Source organism: Camponotus vicinus, unplaced genomic scaffold, assembly GCF_025532165.1.
Source record: "Camponotus vicinus isolate PSW18456_S1 unplaced genomic scaffold, iyCamVici1.0 SCAF_3, whole genome shotgun sequence".
Taxonomy (NCBI): Eukaryota; Metazoa; Arthropoda; class Insecta; order Hymenoptera; family Formicidae; genus Camponotus; species Camponotus vicinus.
In genome coordinates this window covers 25,632,248-25,654,408 of record NW_028141967.1, presented here as the reverse complement: position 1 = coordinate 25,654,408, position 22,161 = coordinate 25,632,248, and the positions used below count along the sequence as shown (strand labels likewise).

Sequence of the window (22,161 nt, the reverse complement as noted above, 5' to 3'; positions counted from 1 at the left end):
TTTATATTATTTTTTATTTTGTGATTATTTGCATGATTATTACTGAAGATATCTCAAAAAAAGTAGGACTAAAACTGAGTATAAATAAATTTATTTAACTTACATTAAAAAGTTTACCTTTGCATTTATTATCTTGGTTTGGTTTTTATTATTCCGTTAGCTTTTGCAACTTACATTTATTATTTAAAATTTTATTGATTTTATTATTAATAATAATATTTGTCGTAATATATAATTGGCATAATATGAAAAAAGTAGTTAAATGACTAAAGATTTGTTCCTTCTGAAACAATAGAATGCGCTAAGAGAAAGAGAGAGAGAGAGAGAGAGAGAGAGAGAAAGAATAAAATATAATAGACAGAAAATACTATTAGCACAGCGTTATTTTAAAAGTCTTACAATCCCTTCCGTAGATTACTGAACTGACAAGACTATAAGAGGTCTGATGCACTAGTAACTGGTATCAGTTCTCAGCTTTCTTCCCGCAAGGACAGCTCTTATTCTCTAAGCGATTAACTCTGTCTTTGTGTGTGTGTGTGTGTGTGCATGTATCAAGTAAGTATAAAAATTTTTCGCAATAAGTTTCAAAAATACTTGCCTTCGTGATTCATCCGGAAATAAAAACGAAATAACACCAAAAATGATTCCAGAATCGCGGAAGTCTTGCTGTTTGAAATAGAAACATTTAGTATAAACAATTTAAAAAATTTAAATAAAGTCAATGACGAGAAATAATTGTGATTAGTTGGAAAAAAAAATAGGTGATGCGCGATAGCACCGTTCTTAATGCAAATATTTTTGTAAATAAGAAAATAGTTTTATATGAAAATATTTTAATATGTAAAATTTGATGTTCTTTTTTAAACTTTGAGAGCTATACATATATAGTATAATATATAATACTATATTATATATAGAACTACATAATACAATTTATTTCAGATATTTGGTAAAACTGGAAAAGGTATATAAGTATTTAAAACGATTTTATGCTTTTTAATTTTATGATTTTAAAATATATATAGTTTTTTTTAACATATTTCATCTTTTTTTTTATCTTTTTTTATATTTCTATAGATCTTTTTTTAGAGATAATTTCTTATTTTTTACACTTTTAAAATTAGAACTTATTTGATAAATTGCAATGCTACACAATAAGGGATAATATTTTATTTTAGAATATTTATAAGATTGGTTTGCATATATATATATGTCATTCATTTCCACATTAGTAGAATCAGAATCAGAATTGCATCGTTATATAATTCATATCAGAAATTAATGTTTTTTATATAATAATTTATTCTTCTTAAGAATTTCAACAAAATTTCTCTTCTCCTCCTTCTCCTCCTCTTTCTCACTCTCTCTCTCTCTCTCTCTCTTTCTCTATTTCTTTTTTCCATTTTAAAACAATTTCTTTTAAGTATCGGAATAACTCAACTTTTCAACCATTTACATGCAATATCATTTCGTCTTGCAGTTTATAATTTTGATGTAAATATATATAATTAATGTGTTTATAATAATATCTATAAATATTTACATAATTATATGAATAAAATTTATTAATAATGCAGTGAAATGAATAATAAAAATTTATTATTACTAATTCTACATATTACTATTCTCGTTACATTAATATATATGTATATATATATATATATATATATATATATATATATATATATATAACTTATATTAATGTAACGAGAATAGTAATATGTAGAATTAGTAATAATAAATTTTTATTATTCATTTCACTGCATTATTAATAAATTTTATTCATATAATTATGTAAATATTTATAGATATTATTATAAACACATTAATTATTTTTTATTTATTTTATTGTAAACTAATTACTCTTCTCATTATCATATTTTATTATAAAGCTATTAATTATACACACAAATATACATACACGCCCACACGCACGCACACATGCACACATGCACGCACGCACGCACGCACACACACGTTTTCTGTATATAATTATTTTAAATTAATATTAAGAAAATAAAGAAAATAGAGAATTCATGTAGTTCATTCAGAGTGATATATATATATATATATATATATATATATATATATATATATATATATGTATGCAGGATTTCATATAAAGGATGAGTCGTATGTTTGTTTTAAAATTTGATGAACCTTTTTCATTTCTGAATAAAAAGTAAAAACTATTGTTATTAAGCGAGAAATGCTTCATTTCTGAAATAATGAATAAAAATTGTTTTAAATATTGGCTTTATTTTAAAGTTATACAAAGTGCAGCAAGTACATTACATTGTATTTCACTATATGTTAGATGAATATATTCATTGTCAATTCTTCAAAAGAAAACATTCTACATTGCATTGATGGAATTGCCTTAACTAATTTTGTTCCATTATTTCACGTAGTGTTGTAGCGCTTAGCTCGAATCTTGATAATAGACCTAGATAAATATCATAATAATGACGTACAATAAGCGCTTTTCAGAGCGAAACAAAACCGGATTTTCGATTTTAAGCGATTACAATTGCGACAGTTGGAAAGGCGGTGCGTGCGTCATGATCACGTGTGTACAACTTATTGTTAGTCTAATCTTTTATGCATCATATATTCTTTTTTTTAATTTTATCATTACATGATATATGGTATAATGAAAGATTAATAGCACGCATGTGTGTAAATAATATTATAATATAACTCTAATGCAAAATTTCAAGATACAGTCCTGAAACTAGTCATTTCATATCAATTTTATATCAGTTATCCACCGTGTATCGATCGATATCGGTTACTTTTGATTTTCTCGCAGTTTTTATGCATCACTTTCTCCGGCCACTCAATCGATTCAGCAACACTGCAACGCGATCAATTATTATGCAACATGATATCCTATCATCGCCGCGACAATAGTTTTCCTTTTTCACGCCTGAATTGATTTATAGCCAACCAATCAGGCTCATCGTGCAATCATGCACATCACAGGATCAAAGGAAATTTTTGTGATAGAGACAAGCTAGCAGAGAAAAAGCAATTACGAAACTAGATCAATATAAATAATAAAACTAGTGAAACGCGTCACTGCACTTTAGAGATTTCCAGCATTTTTCAATACGCGATGTAGTAATTTCATTTTCTCTTCCCGAAGAAAGCAAAAAGAATGAATTTTAATTAAAAAAATAATTAATATATTTATTAAATGAAAATGTATGTAGTGAGAGGGCATAATTCAATATTTATACAAATCTCGTCAAAAATTTATTCACATTTGCATCGATATAATCATGAAAACTCGATATACATAATCATGAAAAAGCTCGACCCTTTATACCAGCTGCTTATAAACGACTTCCTGTGCTTTTTTTCTTCTTTCTGTATAATCAAAAAACTGTGACTGAATCTTGATTATCATATTCAATTGACGAATTTACTCCTACATTGACAATGAGAGAACACAGTATCAAAATAATAGATAATTGCGGGTCACGCGAAAAAAAATTCTGAATATCTGTATACCGTTGTTTTACACCTAATTAAAATAAATAATAAATTCGAGTACTATTCTTATTTTTTCATATAGTCATAATATGAAGATTTATACTGAAACAATATAAGAATCGTTTGTCGTACGAATTCTTTTACATATTTTACATATTTTATGTTTTATAGAATTTATTTACTTTCTATAGAACTTTAAGTCAATGCAAAAATTAAATAATTAATTGGATAATTAAATTAATTGCCTAATTAATTAGATGATTAAATAAAATTAGATAATTAAGTGTAAAAATTAAATAATTAAATAATTAGATCGCTTGACATTTTTCTTAAAGATTAATTAATCAATTTTAACTTTATTTCAATTTTCTATTCATTTTTGTCTTTTACAGATAATCATTAACCGTAGCAAAAATTCAACGTTTCAACATGAAGATCCTGTTGGTATTTTTAGTTTGCGTCACCCTCACATATTGCGGTAAAGCTAAAAAACAGATTCACGATCAACAAGTAGTCGACAGTTATGAGTTTGAATATGTGGATCACGGTGGACCCGCATTAGGCTTAATCGATTCAAATGCTCACTATGTCGAAGCAGCGCCCGTCGTTGCTGCGAGTGGTCATCGCTCAAGCCTTATTCGACCTGGTTATAGCGTGGGTGGTCCTTTAGCCAGTATAGCTAGAGGTTAGATAATTTATATTTAAATTGACCAATTATTCTTTTTTTATTTCGCGGTAATACTGCTGCAAGCAGTAAGCAATTGTAAAAAATGATATAGTATCGCAATATATAAGTATATATATATATATATATATATATATATATATATATGTATAAAGTGAAAACTAGCATGTGCATTTCATTTTATGTGTCTCATTGACCTATACATATACGCGGTTGGCTACATATATATATTGTTTCGATTACAGGAGCCGCTGATCAGGCACACACGCAATTGAATCAGCAACCAGTAGCCGCTGGACAGGCGGCATATGTAGCTAAAAATACACTGGCACAAGCGGCAGCACAATCCGCGGCGACGGCCGCTGCAGCTTTGGCCGGCAAACAGATTATCGTAATGGGCCTAGAACAGCAATCGAGGGACGCGCAAGTCGCGGTGGACGGTGAGAAGCAACAACTTCAACAGGCTCAACGTGCGGCCACAGCCGCAAGGAATGCAGCGCAACAAGCGATGCATCAAGTGCAAGTGATAACCACAGCGTTAAACGCGGCGCAAGCGACCGCCGAACATGCCGCGCAAGCGGCGGCCGAAGCTGCGGCCGAGCTGGCCGCGCAAACGACGATGGTGGGTCAAGCTAAGGCGCGCGCTGAAACGATAGCCGAACAACTCGCGGCGGCACGCTTAGATTTTGAGACAACACAAGCGGCAGCGCAAAAAGCCGCCAATGCCGCTCAAACGGCGCAGAGCAATGCAGCGGCCGCGGCCGCGCACGCGGCTAATACCGCGGCTGCGGCTGCGACTGCGAGTCATTCAGCCTCCTTACACGCCGCCACCGCCGACGAGCCTATCAGCCTAGCAAACACCTTGCCCGTAGATACATTTCATTACAAGAGTTATCACCTTTAAGGTCTTTCGGCGCAGTTCTCTCGTGCGGTTCTTCCTTTTGCAAGTATACGGCACCTTGCCCGTAGCGCTACTGACATAACGGCGCTATACACAAAGATACCTGGGTCTCCTTTGCTGCTTTCTAATCAGTAACGCTCCAGCGATTGTGCGCATTACCATCGTGTGTTTACATGCCAGACTGCACAATAAAATATTGTTGCCATCCGAAACTGTACATTATTCTCTCCCATTCCCGAAGTCTTTTTTTTCTTTACCTAGATCTATTCTTCAGTCGTTACACGAGAATAAACTTTCTGGTATATACATGTTACATTAATTTTTTCTCTATAAAAATTTATCTATAAATAAGCCTCATTATATAGATCATTATTTAATATTGATAATTGATACGCTTTGGTAAAGTAAGTTACGTTGAGATGATAAATATGTAGAATGTAGATAATAAGATGTCAGCTGTATCAATAGTTTAAAATATCTGTTAATTAAACGCTATTTTATTCCAACGCGAATAAATTCTCAAGTGCAATCTTATCAGATATGTATAAACGAACATATATGTATATATGTATATGTATATAAATCTCAATGCACACCATGCTCCATTAAAAAATTAGTGGGCATTGTTTTAATTCTTACTTGAAAAATTATCGATCAAATAGATTCGATGGAAGTGGAAAATATATAATTGGAAGTGGAAAAAAACAATAATATTATCGATCATTTGATTTGATCAAAAATAATTTTGTTTGACCGCTTTAATTGACTAAAACTAATTACATGAATGTTTTAACTTATCCAATCATTGTTTCATAATCGAAAATGTATAAATTTTTTATATATTTTCCAACAATAAAACAAATATTTCACTTTGCCATATCATTATTTTTATCGACAGTGGAAAGATTTACGTATCCACAATTGCGGGTTTTTATCAATTCACATTACACTTGTAAGATCTATCATTATTTTATAATAATATATTAGTATTATTAAGTATAATGTAAATTATTATTACTGGAAATTAGTAATATTATTATTTAATATCTTATCGGAGCTTATCGGAGCTAAATTTCAATTTGAAATTTAATTATCAAGATAGATGAAAATCTTAATCAAAAATTAAAAGTTGCAGAAAAAAAGGACAAAATTGATAAAAAATTTAATGAAAAATTCTTAACATAAATGTGCAACTTTTAATATACGTATAACATACCTGCATGCATGCATGGGTTCCCCCTCCCCCTCCCTCTCTCTCTCTGTCTCATATACTTTTCAAAATTGTCTGACTAAATAAGATAATTCAAGTATAATCAATTTATCGCAGCTCATTTATTGAGACGTTTAATAATTAAATGCATTAACATACACAGTACCCGGATACAAAGAATCAAATTTTTCTCTAATATTCAAATCTCTTCGATATATTTTTTAATTAATTATAATTAATTGTATATTTTGAATGTGAGTACAAAAAACAACATTTTACATTTTGATTCAGCTTTTTGGATGGATTAAGCAAAAATTTCATTTCAGCTCACGATCAGTATCAATGCTACTATTTTATCGTGGTTCGATAATAAGGTGGACGCCACCTTTGACTGTAAGTACAATAGGTGCTTCATCGAAAATAAGTGGAACCGGAGTTCGAGGATGAAGTTTAAACTTGTACTTCGACAAAAGACTTACGAGCCCAATTTTTGTTTGCATGTAGCCAAATCTGGTACCTAAAAATTAATGATACTGAGAGATAGTGATAATGATGAAATAAATTACAATCTGGGTCTTTTAAATAATATCAGAGATACTTTAGTACAATATAAAAAATAATTACTGATTCACGCGTATGAATATAAGTGCATATAAAACTATGCAATATTTTATTTTAATTAAATCTTTCATAAATCAGTTTACGAAAGAATATATCAACGTGAACTTGAAAGTAATATACATATGTTTATGGCATTTCGAATAAAATGCGTCAAAATAAATACGACTTACTCTCTCTAAAATATTTTAATAGAACATTTGACACACATGATTGATTAAATAAAAATTATTGAAATAAATCAAATACTGAAAAAAAAACACTTAATCGAAAGGAATATATCTATTATATGAATTAAACATTGTAAGAGAATTTTGTTTGTAAATATAAATACTAAAACACAAATCCAATACTAATTTATCTCAAATTATCATTAAAAAAATCATAGTAAAATTGCGTGTTTAAAAAATTCATAATGATTCTTGAAGCACATAGGATTTTAAATAAAAAGATTTTATATAATATGTAAATTAAATAAGATTATCCTTATACCAATACAAACTCGAGGTCCTTCTCCAAACGGCAAATAAGCATAAGGATGCCTAGCTGCTACCTTGTCCGCGTTGAATCGTTCAGGATCAAATTTATCCGGATGCGGATATAGCGATGGGTCCCGATGCAACCCAAATACCGGTATAGTAATTAACGTCCCTTCTGACACGTGAATATTTGTTGTGGGAAGGTCTAATTCCTTGGTGCAAATGCGATTCAAGACAGGTACAGGCGGATATTTCCTCATAGTTTCTGTAATATATAAAAAAATATTGTTCCTAAAATGTAACCAATTATTATTGTATAAACATTTTATATGTATAATAAAATTTATATATTCTACTTACCATTTACTACTTTATGAAGATATGTCATTTCGTTTACAACATTGTAAGTTAATTCACCATGCTGTTTTAACATTTCGTCAATTTCCTGACGAATTTTATCCTGTATGCCTTGATGTTGAGCCAATTCATATAGACAGTATGTCGCTGTTGTCGAGGAAGTTTCAAAACCAGCCAAAAAGAAAACATAAGCTTGCGCAGCCGCTTCGAACATGGTAAGTTTAGTCACATTATTTGCTAAATTCAAAAATAAGATATTATTATTTCATATAATCTTGTGTAGAAACACTGTGTACAAAAAGTAAAGGTGTTCTTATATAATATACGTATATAACAAATATCTTTATAAATAAATCTGCGCACATATATATTAAATGTATATGTATGTCATGTGTGTATGTGTGTGTGTGTGTGTGTGTGTGTGTGTGTGTGTGTGTGTGTGTGTATATATATATCTGTATGCATATTACCATTTTTATAAATATGTAATTGTGTTTTTTAAAGTTGTAAAAAAACAGTTAAAAGATAAGTAAAAGTAGTTAATTTTAAATTAATGTAAAATATTCATTTACAGGATATATTATTAAAATCTTTCTCATCATCAGCTTCAATATAGCCCTTGTCCATGAGTTGTATGAGTAGATTCATAAAATCATGTCTGATGACATTATGAGTTTGCCTGTATTCTACATTATCTCGAAACATTTTTGTAAAAAATTTAGTGACTCCCCGATCCGTGGTGGGAATGGAAAAGAAATCCATAACTTGGGGTGCAAACATTAATAGAGCGTTCCAAAAAGGTCTCTCTTCAAAGACTTTCCTTCCCCAACGCCGAAATTCATTATTCGGCTCTTCCATGCAATTAGACTTGATTCCAAAAGCCGTTGACATAATAATATCCGTCGAATACCTATTTTTAATATAATTTTAATTAATCTTTTTTAATTAAACATGTATCAAAGTGGAGTTTACTGGAAATTAACTAAAAGATTATGTTTATATGTATATGGTGTACATAATCTTTTAGTTTATTTCCAGTAAACTCGACTTTGGTACATGTTTAACATACATATATACATACACATTATATATATATATAAAGGGCTTACCTTGCAAATATATCTTTTATCTCAATGCAATCTCTCATTTGAGCTTTGCTCTCTAAACTTTTCGCAAATTCTTCACCGCATTCCTTCAGAATCATAAACATTTGCTTTATCTTTCCTGAAGTGAAAGTGGGTGTCAACTTTACACGTAAATTTCGCCACTTTTTCCCAGGCAATAAAAACAAATGGCCAGACAATGGATCAATCTTCTCGTTGCAAAAAAAACCACGATCATGAAAACTTCCGAATTCCTTGGCCAATACTGTTCGAATAAGATCGAGATCGGCAATCACCAGATTTGGCTTGAAAAATGTATACATTCCAAAGACACGATGATCCTTGTATTTCATATAGGCGTCACGAAAGAGTTCGCCTATTGACAAATCTCACATTCAATTTAACTTTTTAAGTAGAGATACAATAATATAGCAAAATAAAATATTAATTGTATACATAAAAACGGAAATAAAATATACATTTGTTAACTATAAAAGACTGAGGTTTAAAAATTTCATATCTCATAATTAATATTTTTGATAATTTATTATTTAAGATAAAGATTTTACAAAAGTGTTTATTTTTATCATTGTTCAAATAATTTAAAGAAAATTTCCAAATAATCTCGAGTTATTAATTATAATAAAATATATCCGTCCCCAAACATGTTGTATGTATATGTATGTGTATGAACATTTTAAAATTATTTAGTAGCGCGCAATAATTTTATATGTATAAAAATTGTATTTGAAATAAGAAATTAGTTAAAACAAACACAATATGTGTGTGTGTGTGTGTGTGTATGTGTGTACATATAAACCAGGAAAAAAAAATAGAAAAAGAGAAAAAAGAATTATATATATATATATATATATATATATATATATATATATATATATGCACGCACGCGCGCATCCTTACGTGCAGATATAAAAGATGCATTATTAGTTTTATATAAAAATACTTGCCTACTGACACTTTTCCAGTCACATAAGCTGTCAAATTACCAGCTGGCACAGTGGGTTTGACATAAAAAACACCCTTTTTGCGCCAATAATTGAACAATACATATTTATAATATATGTATATAACACTCAGAGCAATAATAGAAATCCCAATTAATTCCCCGAGCAACATCGCGAATCAATACTTTTGTCTAAAATATAACAACAAATAACTTTACCGTAAAAGAAATTTAGAGAAATGTTACATATCCAACTTTAAATTTATTTTTATGCTTCTAACATTTGTACTATTCGAAACACTATCGAATAATATAACATCGAATATAAAGAAACAATTTACAAAATATATACATAAAAATAAAATATGAAGAGAGAGAGAGAGAGAATTCGCATTTAAAAATTTATCAAAATAGAGCAAAAGACCAAAATTCAAGACAGCATTCATATATGCAATTCTTCTTTTGTGAACATAGATAGTTTATGTACAAAATCATAGTTTATCTCAAACAATATCAAGAACAAATTTTTTTTATCATATTTCGCAAATTTATAGATCCATTTTCTAATGCATTTATTTATATTCTCTCTCTCTCTCTCTCTCTCTCTCTCTCTCTCTTCATCTTTCATTTTTATGGACTGACATATATTTTGTAGATTGCTTCTTTACATTCAATGTTATATTATTCGATGGTATGTATGTATACATATGCGAAAAATATTCTATATTTAATTTGAAACCAGTTTATTCATTATAATAAATTTTAAAATGCTATTTAAGTTTGTTCAAGATAATTAAAACTTGAAAATTTGCAATAAGTAATACTGCTTTATATTTTTTCTAGTGAAAAAATAAAGTTACATAATCTATTATAGAAATCTATTAATTTGTCTGACAATGAGATTCTATTCTAATGATTCTCAATAATATTTCTTATGCAATGGTACATGTTAGATGATGTTACAATAATTAAGTTACAATAGTCAATATTACCTTTGCTGAAAAGAAGCGTTTATCACAAATAATTTTTTATCTATATTACAATCAGTATTATAGGATATATATTAAATACACATATCAATATTTTCAAGTATACTGAAAGGTATTGCATGAGAATCACGATCTTATATATAAGATAAATGCTTGAAAAATGGTTATTTAATTATAAGATATACCCCAAATTACATATTCATGTTGTTATTGCATGTGACAGGAATAATAAGAGATAAATACAAAAATTTTCTTACATCCTATTTTGTTACATAAGTTAATAAAAGAGTTAATGATGACTTGCTCGTTTTGTTATGTTTTGCTTGTTATAACTGGTTTTGTTTGAGAATCTTAGAAATAAATTAATCACACGCATGTAAGAATGTGTGGGCTCGCAAATATATGTCATATACAAGATGTGGCAATAACATTGTCCACCTGGAATATTTCTGTTATTTTTAAAAATATGGAAAACTTGTAATTATAAAAGTTACACGATATTAAAAGGGCCATAACACGCTAATAGTATTTTTTCTGTAAATGAAGGTGTTTCAGACATTCCAAAATTTATTTTTTTTTTTTTATAAAACATTCTAATTTTTTTATATAAATCAATTTCTCGCAATATTCCACGTAAAAATTAAAAATTAAGATTGGATAGCCAAAAATTGAATAGTTTATAAGATATTTTATACTTTAAGTTAACATAATTTTACATAAACTATGAAATATCTCGTAAAATATATTTATTTTTCGATAATCTTATTGCAATACTTTTATACACAAAAAAATAATAATCAATTGGTATAAAGGAAACATATAGTTGTTCTAAAAAAAAATATGTAATTGCTCGTTGCAAATTCATATTTTGTTCTTAAAAGTGGACAATATTATTGTCACACTTTATAATTAAGTTATCTTATTACACACATACACAGATACACACACACACACACACTTTATTGGTTGCGTAACCTATACAGCAATCTAGTCTCGAAAAGCCATTTTTCCGACTTTTAATCATACGTATACATAACTCTAGCTTTCAGTAATCTATTTATAAATTCATAAAGGACCCCGCACCTGGCCATTTCTGGACTTCGTGCCCATTATGACTTTTGATCAGCATGGTAAGAACTAACTTTTCTGAAAGTTTCAGACGATTCGACCGAAATTCAATTTCCATAAGAGTGTGTGCGGGGTCCTTTATGAATTTATAAATAGATTACTGAAAGCTAGAGTTATGTAATTAAACATTATGAAAAAAGTATTCTTTATTTTTTTATGCGTTATATATTCAAAATATGCAAAAATTTATATATACATGTAATACACACACACGCACGCACGCACGCACGCACGCACACATACACACACACACACATGTATATATATGTACATCCACCCACGCGCGCGCGCGTATACATATATACAGGGTGAGCCATTTTAATTAACGCACGCAATTATTTCGGAAACAAAGCATTTTAGAGAAAAATGTTTCAGACAAAAGTTTTATGATTTCGAGGGGGCCATAAGATGGTATCATTGGTTTGACACTGAAGAGTCATTTGAAGGTCACGTGAAGGTCACTTCAATTTTTTTAAATGGAACCCTATGGAACACCCTATATATTTTTGCACACTCTTGTAGCTTATCTCGAGAGCTTTCCAAAACACTATAATTAAGTACCTTTTCGTTAAGTACTTTTTGAGTTATGAGGCTTGAAATAATTTCTTAATTTTACATAAACCGTAAAATATCTTGTAAAATATTCATTTTTCGATTATCTTACCTTAATACTTTTACGTACAAAATAATGAGAGGAATCAATTGGTCTAAAGAAAACACATAGTTGTTTTGAAGAAAAAATATGTAATTTGCAATTAACAATTCCATATTTTTTCTTAAAAACAACTATGTGTTTTCTTTACACCAATTGATTCCTCTCATTATTTTGTACGTAAAAGTATTAAGGTAAGATAATCGAAAAATGAATATTTTACAAGATATTTTACGGTTTATGTAAAATTAAGAAATTATTTCAAGCCTCATAACTCAAAAAGTACTTAACGAAAAGGTACTTAATTATAGTGTTTTGGAAAGCTCTCGAGATAAGCTACAAGAGTGTGCAAAAATATATAGGGTGTTCCATTTGAAAAAATTGAAGTGACCTTCACGTGACCTTCAAATGACTCTTCAGTGTCAAACCAATGATACCATCTTATGGCCCCCTCGAAACCATAAAACTTTTGCCTGAAACATTTTTCTCTAAAATGCTTTGTTTCCGAAATAATTGCGTGCGTTAATTAAAATGGCTCACCCTGTATATATATACAAAATAATTGTATGTAAAAGTGTTTCAAATTTGATGACCTAGACTTTGAATATATATTTTATATTCATCAGAATAAGCAAGAAAAAAATAAACGTAAGTCTAACCCTAGCGAAAATAAATATCGGAGCGTAAGTCGAATGTAAGGAAAGAGTAACAGAAGTGTAAACGAAGCTTCTAGGCTGTAAATGAAGCGTTAACACTTCGTTTACGTTTCGTTGTTTCAATTTACGCCTCCTAGAAGCTTCGTTTACACTTCTGTTACTCTTTCCTTACATTCGACTTACGCTCCGTTATTTATTTTCGCCAGGGTAGAAATCAACATTTTCTAGAAATTATTCATAAGAATATTTAAAAAATATGATGTATTTAAATTAAATTAATATCTTAAATATATTGAAACAATGAATTTAAATCTCTTTTGTCAAAGAACACAAGAAAAAAAATTTGGCATTTTGAAACATGAAGCGCGAGTCCCAATAAGAAGACATGTGTCGCGATAGACAGAAAGATGCTTTGAACATCTATTACAATTATGAAACAAAATTTTTCCTTATAATGTGAAATTGTTTCTAGATTGAATTGTTTCTAAAACTGATTTCTAGATTCGTCTTTATCAATAAACGTTTGCTTATTTTAAAAGTATGTTGTAAGCATACCTAAACTCTTATTTTGTTACCGTCAGTATAAAGATTTATACATATATTACACGTATATTTATTTATTAGCGTGACATATTTATGCATATATATTTATTTCCTAGTACCTTTTAGTTATATTAATTTTTGTGGAGCCTGCCGTTTTTTAGTAATATTAATGTTAATAATAATATAGTTTCGTCGAGATAATAATACTTTATCGATCCTGTATGTAAATGTACTATACCTTGGCGCCGGGAATTTGAATCGTCTAATTTTTCATCGTGTCGTTAGAGGGTACCACTATGGCCATGTGGCAAATTTGTCTACGCAGTTTCCTCTCATGATTCGTACATTATAATCCATGATCGTCAGTACCTAAAATACCCAGATTGCTCTGCGGCGCTATTTCGTAGTTTCGTTTTCGTTTCACCGCCTGTTCCGCCGCCATCATCGCGAAAAACGACAGTGAGAGAGAGAGGTTGGTTTACCTCGGTGTTTCTCTTGCGTGATAGTTACGTTGCATCGCGAACCGCACAAATGAAGATGGTGGATAAGATAGAAATGAGTCTGGACGACATCATCAAACAGACCAAGGGATCTAGAGCGCGAGGCGGCGGTAGACGCGGCAGAGGCGCCGGCAATTCGCCCCGTCGAGGAGCACGTAGGGTGCAAAGAGTCGGCGGCGGCGTCATGCGAGGACGCAATCGCGGCGGTATTGCACGTAGCTCTTTACCGTACACGAGGGTAAGAAAATGATGGTAATAAGCATATTTCATTGCAAGCTCCCCTCTACCGAATTTGCCCAGAATTGTTTAATGCGCGTACGTGTACGTACGCGCGCGCGCGCGCATGTATGTGTATGTCTACATATTATATTTATATATACGTGTATGTATGATGGTATGCGCGCAAGAGTACGGGTATATGGAATACGTATGATACATATGTATTTCATATATTCGTATGCGTCAGGTACATGTACCTCATGAAATGGAGCAGTTCTTCAAAATGTTCATTTCTATAATGAGTCACTTAAAATTATAACTCGTATCGCGGCTTCTTGAATAAAAATGATCCATTATGTTTTTCTCCTTTTTTTCAATATCTATATATTTTTATATATATCGTGTTTATACACACTATATAAAGATTCGCAGCACACGCACAAGTGTATATCAAATAAATATAAAATCAATTTTTTATAGTAAACATTTTTTAATTCATTTTAAATTATTTTAAGCAACGCTTCGTTCTCTCTCTTTTGCAATTTTTGGAATTCATTTCTTTTATAATTCAGTAGTGGACAAAAAAGGAAACCACATTTTGTTAAGAAATATATAAAAATTTCTTTACTTTAAAGGGAATATAATTTATAACACAACGATTTTTCTTTAATAAACTTTATGCTTTATTGTATAGGGTGATGTAAACAGCGCTTGGAAACATGACATGTTTGATGGCGTAAAAAAAGTTGGTCGTGGTGTAATAGGCAATGCAGGAACAACTAAACTTTTGGTGTCAAATCTTGATTTTGGTGTATCAGATTCAGATATACAGGTACTAAGATATATATAGAATAGCTTTTTTTTAGCATTTGAAATAAAATGAAATTACAAATTAAATATTTGAGTAGTGTACGTAAAATATAATTTGTGTTTACCCATGCAAATTCTACAAAAGATATGTAATAATAATTTTGTGGAAATGAACATCTAATGTTCGACGTATTAATTTTCATATAGCTATAGATTAATTAGGCCATTTGTATACAGAAAAATTATATGTAAGAAATTCTAACTCTATTAATAATGTTTTAGGAATTATTTAGTGAATTTGGACCTTTAAAATCAGCAGCAGTACATTATGATAGATCAGGTCGTTCTTTAGGCTCTGCAGATGTCATATTTGAAAGACGAGCTGATGCTATCAAAGCAATGAAACAATATCATGGAGTACCGCTAGATGGTATGCATCTAAATATACAGACAGTTATATTCAGTCATGAATGTATCTTTTTTAATTAAGAAATTGTATCTTAATCTCTTATTTAGATATTGTTATCTTTTAATTGTAGCCTTTTTTCAGTTTGCATCTTGCAACAGAAACATTGAACATTTTTTATTTTCAAAAGTTACGATACACGAGGCAACATTAGAGAAATTATTGCAGAGATTATTGTGAACTATGTGTGTGATTTGCACAAATATGTTTTTGCATTCATTATTCCAATGTATAATGTATTTCGACAGGTCGGGAAATGAACATACAAGTCGCAACTTCTGAATTACCAGTCACTTCTGTCCGTGGTGGCCCAAGACTAAGCGGTTCTAATTATACACAGAGACCTCAGACTCGTTTTAGGGGGAATCGCGGCACAGGATCTATCAGAGGTAATTTGTTAATGAGACTTAATTATGCAATTAATTTACATAATAATAAAATTGACAGTGCGTTAATCATGTGAAAATTATTTTTTATTAAAAAGTGTATGCGAGTTGTAGTTATTAAAATATATTTAATAGCCTTTAATCATTAATGTTATTATGTTATTTTATGAAATTTAAGGTCGTGGTGGGAGTGGTCGGCGTGGAGGTAGAGGAGGCATTCGACAATCAACAAAAACACCCACAGCTGAGGAATTAGATGCGGAACTAGAAGCATATGTGAAGGAAGTCAAGTAACAATCACAAAATTCTCTACTCTATTCAGATTTTGTTCATATTGACTTAACATAATACACATTTGTTGCCCTTATTTTCATGAAGCATACAATACAAATACAATTCTATCAAGATATATATAGTGTGTGTATGTGTATATATATATATGTATATATGTATATATATATATATATATATATATATATATATATATATATATATATATATATCTAGTAAAATGTAAAGAAACTCTCATTAATTTTTAGTTTTTATTTTTGACGATTCTTTCGAAAATTGGTATAATCAGTTTTACAAAATCTCCGCGAATATCATTCGTTAGACGTTCATAGATTTTTTTTATGTGATACAATAAGAAAGTTAAAAAAGAACAAACTTATATAATTGTAAAGACTGTATGGATTTGTATGTACTATCGTGCGTGTGTGCTCATCAGATGAAAAATACAATGAGATGCATCTCGAAAAGTTGTTGTTTATCAAAGTACAGAATGTGCTTCTAGCCCTCACAATCTGATTCTATTCTTAGTACCATGTCGAGTATCAAAAATTTGTTTGCTATACCCATTTAGGGTAGTTTAGTGGCTGATCTTAGGAATATGAACGACGAGGAAAGATATTTTTGTAACCTACATTTGGTGGATTGTTTTTTTAATATATAAATAAGCATTGTATATAACTGTGCTTAGTGCATAGCTTATAGCATATTAAGGCTGTGACACGTACTGTTAACTAGTCAGATATCGATGATATATTTAACTACACAGTGATGGACATGTAAGAAAATGTAAACATTTTTTAATCACGCAGCGTATAAAATGCAATCGAGAACAAGACTGCAAGACTGAAGAAAAACTACTGACAGAGTCTCTTAATAAAAAAGATTATTCTTGAAGTAAAAAGTTTTTATTACCCACCTAAAGAAAAGGATTCTTAACATACGATTCTTAAAGATAAGTTATTTCATCTACCGTTGTATATATCTCATTTAAAATTTATAAAAACATCTCGCGATTTAACTTAAAAATATGCACATATTCAATGTGTGAAAAAAAGTATTTAAATATTAAACACTATAAAGAGAATGCGACCATTAATGCAATTCTTATTAAATAATATCGACACTTGAAATATATACTTTGCGAAGACACATTTTATTTTACTTAATCACATTGTATATCGTTTTGTACATATGTAAAAATATTTGCTAATAAATAGCATAGAGAGCAGGCTATTACTATAATATTCAGCCTGCAATTATAGAGATTGCTACAGAATTGTACTTTATCTTCCACAAAATGTAGATCAATTTTTCTTCTTCCCTTTCTTCTCGTATTTTTTTTTTTTTTTTACATACTATCAGAAATATCAAATTCTCTAAATATTTAATAATAAGATCAGTCACGTTTAGATAATAAAATTTTACTATGCAATAATAATTGTATACAATACGAGGCAACATTTTACCCCGTATCACCATTTTAAATTACAAAAGACAGATAAATAATGATTTATTTTTATAATCTTTTCAGTGTCCTCTTCCTGTCCTTTAACATTTTTTTCTTTTCCGCCGTTAATTTCTTATCACCCGCATGTTTTTTTGGAAGAGGTCCCCCACTTTCCAAAGAGGCGCAACTTTCCAGACCCGCTTTACTACCTTTACCGCCTCCCTAAGGAAATCCAATCGTCGTCACATCGGTGTAATTAAGAAGGAAAGCCTTATAATTTTTCTCAAGATAAAGATAACATTACCTGTGCGTGTATCTCAGTCATCATTTTTGCTCGTTCTGAATATTCGTCGTGACTTTCTAAGAGCAATTTGCCAGCTTCCTCATTCAAAGCAGATTCAGGATTTGGCACTATTAGTAAACATTTTACGGTCTAGAAGCAAAATATGCAAATAATAAGCGAGTACTTGCAATGCAATAATTATAATCGTACACTTGTATCATATAATTATTGTATAATCATATACCAGTAATATATGTTGTATTCCAAGATCTGGTTTCCAATCCTTTTTTAAAGTATTCACGCATATTTCGCCATTTTTTGCTACATTGGGATGAAAAATCTTTGTGAGGAAATAAGCCTTTGGTGGTCCTTGCGGGAAGTCTTTTCCAAGAGCTAGTTTAACTCTAAAGAAACCGCCGGCGTACGGAGTCCCAGCTATTATGGAAGGAGAGAAATATATATTAGTCTTATTGCTGTATTATATTGTTTATCAATTAGAATTGAAACTTGCACAATTCAACACGATTCGGCATGAACGAGTAAGTTAGGTCGGATCGGTTTAGATTCGATTCGATTAGGTTAGGTTAGATTAGGTTAGGTTATGGTCGATAAAAGGATGCTTCGTTCCGGGAATTTATCAACCGCAGCTGGACGATAATCGAGGAGCGAAAAGGCGCAAAAGGCCAAGAAAGAACGATCAATCTTACACGGGCCTTCGATGACAGCTTGGATATCGGTGATGTCCGCCTCGTTCAAAATGACACGAATACCCTCGGGTGGTTGCGCGGCCAATTCTGCCATCTCCTTGGCCACTCGGCGGATAATTTGCGGCGATAAATTTTCCACATTCTGCAAGAATGTACGATTGGCGATATCGGTCTCATCGGACACGCGGCGCAAACATTTCAGCGCGAGGCGCGCGTCGGTAATAGACGGATAGGCTGATGGATAGGTAAACAGAAGAAGACGTCGCGATGAATAATAAAGTGTGTTTTCGCTTCGCGATAACTAAAAACGGATACTCACGGAGCTCACGGCGGCAGCCATAATCGCCGAAAGCTTGCAGCGTATCCTCGGCCAGGCCTCGCGTGCAACTGCAACACTGCAACTACACGCTACACGTTACACGTTCCGTCTTCTTCCAACTCTCTTTCAAGCGCGCAGCGCGCAGTGCAACGTGCGACGTGCGACGTGCGACTCTAGGAAACCGCTTAACGTCACAACATTAGCACGGCATCGCCCGCAATAACCAACATTTTAAACTGACAGCCAATCGCGTGCCAGATTCGAGCGTACTCTCGAAGCTAGAAGTCGATTGTTCCTCCTCTTCCACCTTTTCCTCGTCCTCGTCCTCCTCCTCCTCTCGTCCTTCTATCGACTCACTATTCAATTCACTATTCGACCATTCGACATTCGACTCGTCCTCCGACTCTGACGCGTTTTGCGCTTGTTTTTTTCCAACTCAAACACGCAACAAGGCTCGTCGGCATCGCTGAAGGGCAAATCGAACTACCTTCGATGAAATAACGCGCATGTTTGAGACGACGGTACGTGGATAAGGATACGGATTTATACGGATACGGATTCCCATTGAGACAGGATTCTCCTTCTTGCGATTACCCTCTCCTTTAACGATTTAAACTCTACGCGTCGCAGTTTCGCGGCACCATACTGCACATCCCTTCTTTCCCCCCGCCATCCCTCTGCTCTCTTCCACATATCGCCGTTGAAGTAAACTTAAACGTTGCTGCTGTATCGTCACGAATTTACACAATGACGGATGATGGAACGATCGAAAAGGTAAACTCGCTTTAATTACGCCTACTTCATTATGCGACTGAGAATCAACTGACAGATGCAGAGATATCTCTAATAAATGACATACACTTTTGTACTTGGTAATAGTAATAGAAAATCAATGACGATAAGACTCGATTTCACCTGCTGATAATGCGATGTCATCTTAGGAAAAGCACATGAAACAACTGAAGCGTAAGATGGAATGCTGGCGGGAGATAATACTGCCTTTGAACTCCATTCTTCTGTGGGAACGTAGCTGGCACCCCGGTCTGATCGTCGGACTCGTTACAATAATATTCTGGTAAATTGAATCATTTTTATGTAAATTATATATTTTTTTCTTTTTAGGATGTACCAAAATCATTGATTGTTCCTTTCGCTATAAGTTTCTCATCCAATTCGAATTTAAATTGATTTTTTCCTCGTCAAAAATCTCTCGATGCACCTCGAGGCAGATTTCTAATAATGAAGAAAAAGGAACAGATGACAATGTGCCCATTTGTTAATTTTATACAAGTAGATTTTATAACATACAGTTGTTTAATTTTTAATTATTGATCAAGTTGTATATGACACGATATTAGAAATCGTCATTATATCAAATTGCGATAATTCTTGTTACAAGGAAAAATTATCTCTAAATTAACCAAGAAAACACTAGATAGAAAGTAGTTTTGGGATATTCTATATAAGGTTGTAAAAAATGTAAAGTAATAATATCTTTTCCATTGCAGTGTAATATGGATTCTAGAACCAACTTTACTGACAATGATATCTATATGTCTACTGATATTTGCTCTTGTTGATTATCTTGTGCCGATTTTGACCTCAATCTTGTGCAACGCACAGAATTGGACAGGACAAAAGGAAAAAAAACTGATCGAGGTCTGTCAAAATCTCTCGATCGCTATACTACAAATACAAGGCACATGGACGTGCATCTCGAAAATTCGACACGATCGTCCCAACATTGTAAGTGTGCCATTCTCCTAATATACTTTGGATGTCTACTAAATCTTAAAATTGTATATAAAAACTTATTTGTGAGAGAAGAGAGATGTGTGCATTAGAGAATTAATATATATAATTAAATAGATGTAAACTATATGTGTGTGTGTGTACATTTTTTTCACATATTTAAAATTATCTTTCTTTTGTGAGAATTAGGTGGTAAAAAGAAAAGCGTTTTCTGTTTTCTAATTAATTTTTCGCGAAAATGATACTTGATGATGCTATGAGATTAACTAAATATATATTGTATATAAATTGAATATAAAAATTAATAAATTTACTTTAATTGTTCTTTTATCATAGTACTATGGTGCAACAATACTCTGTCTTATTCTCTTTGCATGGATCGGCAACACAGTCAACAATTTGCTTCTACTTTACATCATAGGTAATAAATAAATTTATACAAATGTGTAAATTAATTTTCCTTCTTCCCATTATATCACATATTGTACTGTGTAAAATCTGTTTTAGTGAATGCAACCCTTCTCACTCCAGGATTCAGACACAAAGGACGAGCGCGTTGGGCTGTGAGATATGCATACAATCATTTAATTCATCGTCATCTATCATAATTGTCGTTTTACATGTTCATTAAAACTATCCATTCTGTCCTTAAACCATCTTTGATATTAAATTCATTCATATTATTCTACAAAACATTTTACGAATTTACATGTATATGTACTAATTTCAAGAATAATCAAAGTTCTCCACTCTCTATCCAAATATAAAAAATCGACATAATCTAATACGCTAAAAAAAAAATTACACTTTATCATTTTAAATATAAGGATTAATCTCTCATTTGCCATGTGATTTTGTATCTCGCATAATAGAATTATACTCGAGTCTCCATCATATTGTTTCGTGTCACTTAAGTGAGAATTAATAAAAGACTTATTTTTCATTAAACTTTTAATTTAAGTTTTAGTTAGAATTGTATATATTGTAATTATTATTGTTTTCTATAGTATGTAAAGCATATCTTTGGTATTAAGATATATTATTTTATATAAAGAAAAAAATATTTTCATGTGTTATGTATATTAATTATAGCAATAAAATGGATGTGTTTGTGATTGACATTAGCTTTAAAAAATGCGTTAACTGAAAGTGAAATATACAAAAATATATATTGGTAAATATGGACGCTTCATTCCAA

General features: G+C 31.1%; 5 protein-coding genes and 1 long non-coding RNA gene across 9 annotated transcripts; 3 read left to right on the top strand and 3 right to left on the bottom strand.

Moving 5' to 3' along the window:
* Positions 1-470: 470 nt before the first annotated feature.
* LOC145968208 (uncharacterized) lies at positions 471-5,296 on the top strand. 2 transcript variants are annotated; one of them, XM_083093533.1, is made up of 4 exons: positions 478-555; positions 943-964; positions 3,891-4,183; positions 4,429-5,296. In XM_083093533.1, exons 3-4 carry the CDS (start codon positions 3,928-3,930, stop codon positions 5,085-5,087), a joined length of 915 nt encoding a protein of 304 aa, XP_082949659.1. In that variant the 5' UTR covers positions 478-555; positions 943-964; positions 3,891-3,927; the 3' UTR covers positions 5,088-5,296. The 2 variants fall into 2 exon arrangements, with proteins under 2 accessions (XP_082949657.1, XP_082949659.1); XM_083093531.1 differs by lacking the exon at positions 943-964 and having other exon boundaries at positions 471-555.
* On the bottom strand, positions 3,740-5,267 carry LOC145968209 (uncharacterized). The gene is made up of 3 exons (XR_014437692.1): positions 5,082-5,267; positions 4,084-4,177; positions 3,740-3,982 (listed from the first exon to the last, which is right to left on the bottom strand). It is a non-coding gene; the product is annotated as an uncharacterized LOC145968209 (long non-coding RNA).
* A 1,096-nt stretch (positions 5,297-6,392) lies between the features above and the next one.
* LOC145968207 (putative cytochrome P450 6a14) lies at positions 6,393-10,908 on the bottom strand. Its single transcript, XM_083093530.1, has 7 exons — positions 10,808-10,908; positions 9,820-10,007; positions 8,858-9,227; positions 8,321-8,658; positions 7,752-7,985; positions 7,405-7,656; positions 6,393-6,811 (listed from the first exon to the last, which is right to left on the bottom strand). The coding sequence occupies exons 2-7, from the start codon at positions 9,986-9,988 to the stop codon at positions 6,648-6,650; spliced, it is 1,527 nt and encodes a 508-aa protein (XP_082949656.1). The 5' UTR covers positions 9,989-10,007; positions 10,808-10,908; the 3' UTR covers positions 6,393-6,647.
* Positions 10,909-14,183: 3,275 nt separating this feature from the next.
* Positions 14,184-16,922, top strand: Ref1 (RNA and export factor binding protein 1). The gene is made up of 5 exons (XM_083094986.1): positions 14,184-14,521; positions 15,197-15,334; positions 15,595-15,742; positions 16,027-16,167; positions 16,343-16,922. The coding sequence occupies exons 1-5, from the start codon at positions 14,315-14,317 to the stop codon at positions 16,456-16,458; spliced, it is 750 nt and encodes a 249-aa protein (XP_082951112.1). The 5' UTR covers positions 14,184-14,314; the 3' UTR covers positions 16,459-16,922.
* A 665-nt stretch (positions 16,923-17,587) lies between these two features.
* LOC145969127 (ubiquitin-conjugating enzyme E2 S) lies at positions 17,588-19,842 on the bottom strand. 2 transcript variants are annotated; one of them, XM_083094989.1, is made up of 5 exons: positions 19,212-19,842; positions 18,893-19,126; positions 18,430-18,620; positions 18,207-18,335; positions 17,588-18,124 (listed from the first exon to the last, which is right to left on the bottom strand). In XM_083094989.1, exons 2-5 carry the CDS (start codon positions 18,984-18,986, stop codon positions 17,972-17,974), a joined length of 567 nt encoding a protein of 188 aa, XP_082951115.1. In that variant the 5' UTR covers positions 18,987-19,126; positions 19,212-19,842; the 3' UTR covers positions 17,588-17,971. The 2 variants fall into 2 exon arrangements, with proteins under 2 accessions (XP_082951115.1, XP_082951114.1); XM_083094988.1 differs by having other exon boundaries at positions 18,893-19,034; positions 19,212-19,841.
* Arl6ip1 (ADP-ribosylation factor-like 6 interacting protein 1) lies at positions 18,828-22,082 on the top strand. 2 transcript variants are annotated; one of them, XM_083094991.1, is made up of 5 exons: positions 18,828-19,985; positions 20,091-20,286; positions 20,720-20,957; positions 21,300-21,384; positions 21,471-22,082. In XM_083094991.1, the coding sequence occupies exons 2-5, from the start codon at positions 20,162-20,164 to the stop codon at positions 21,569-21,571; spliced, it is 549 nt and encodes a 182-aa protein (XP_082951117.1). In that variant the 5' UTR covers positions 18,828-19,985; positions 20,091-20,161; the 3' UTR covers positions 21,572-22,082. The 2 variants fall into 2 exon arrangements, with proteins under 2 accessions (XP_082951117.1, XP_082951116.1); XM_083094990.1 differs by having other exon boundaries at positions 18,831-19,985; positions 20,153-20,286.
* The last annotated feature ends 79 nt before the right edge of the window (positions 22,083-22,161 follow it).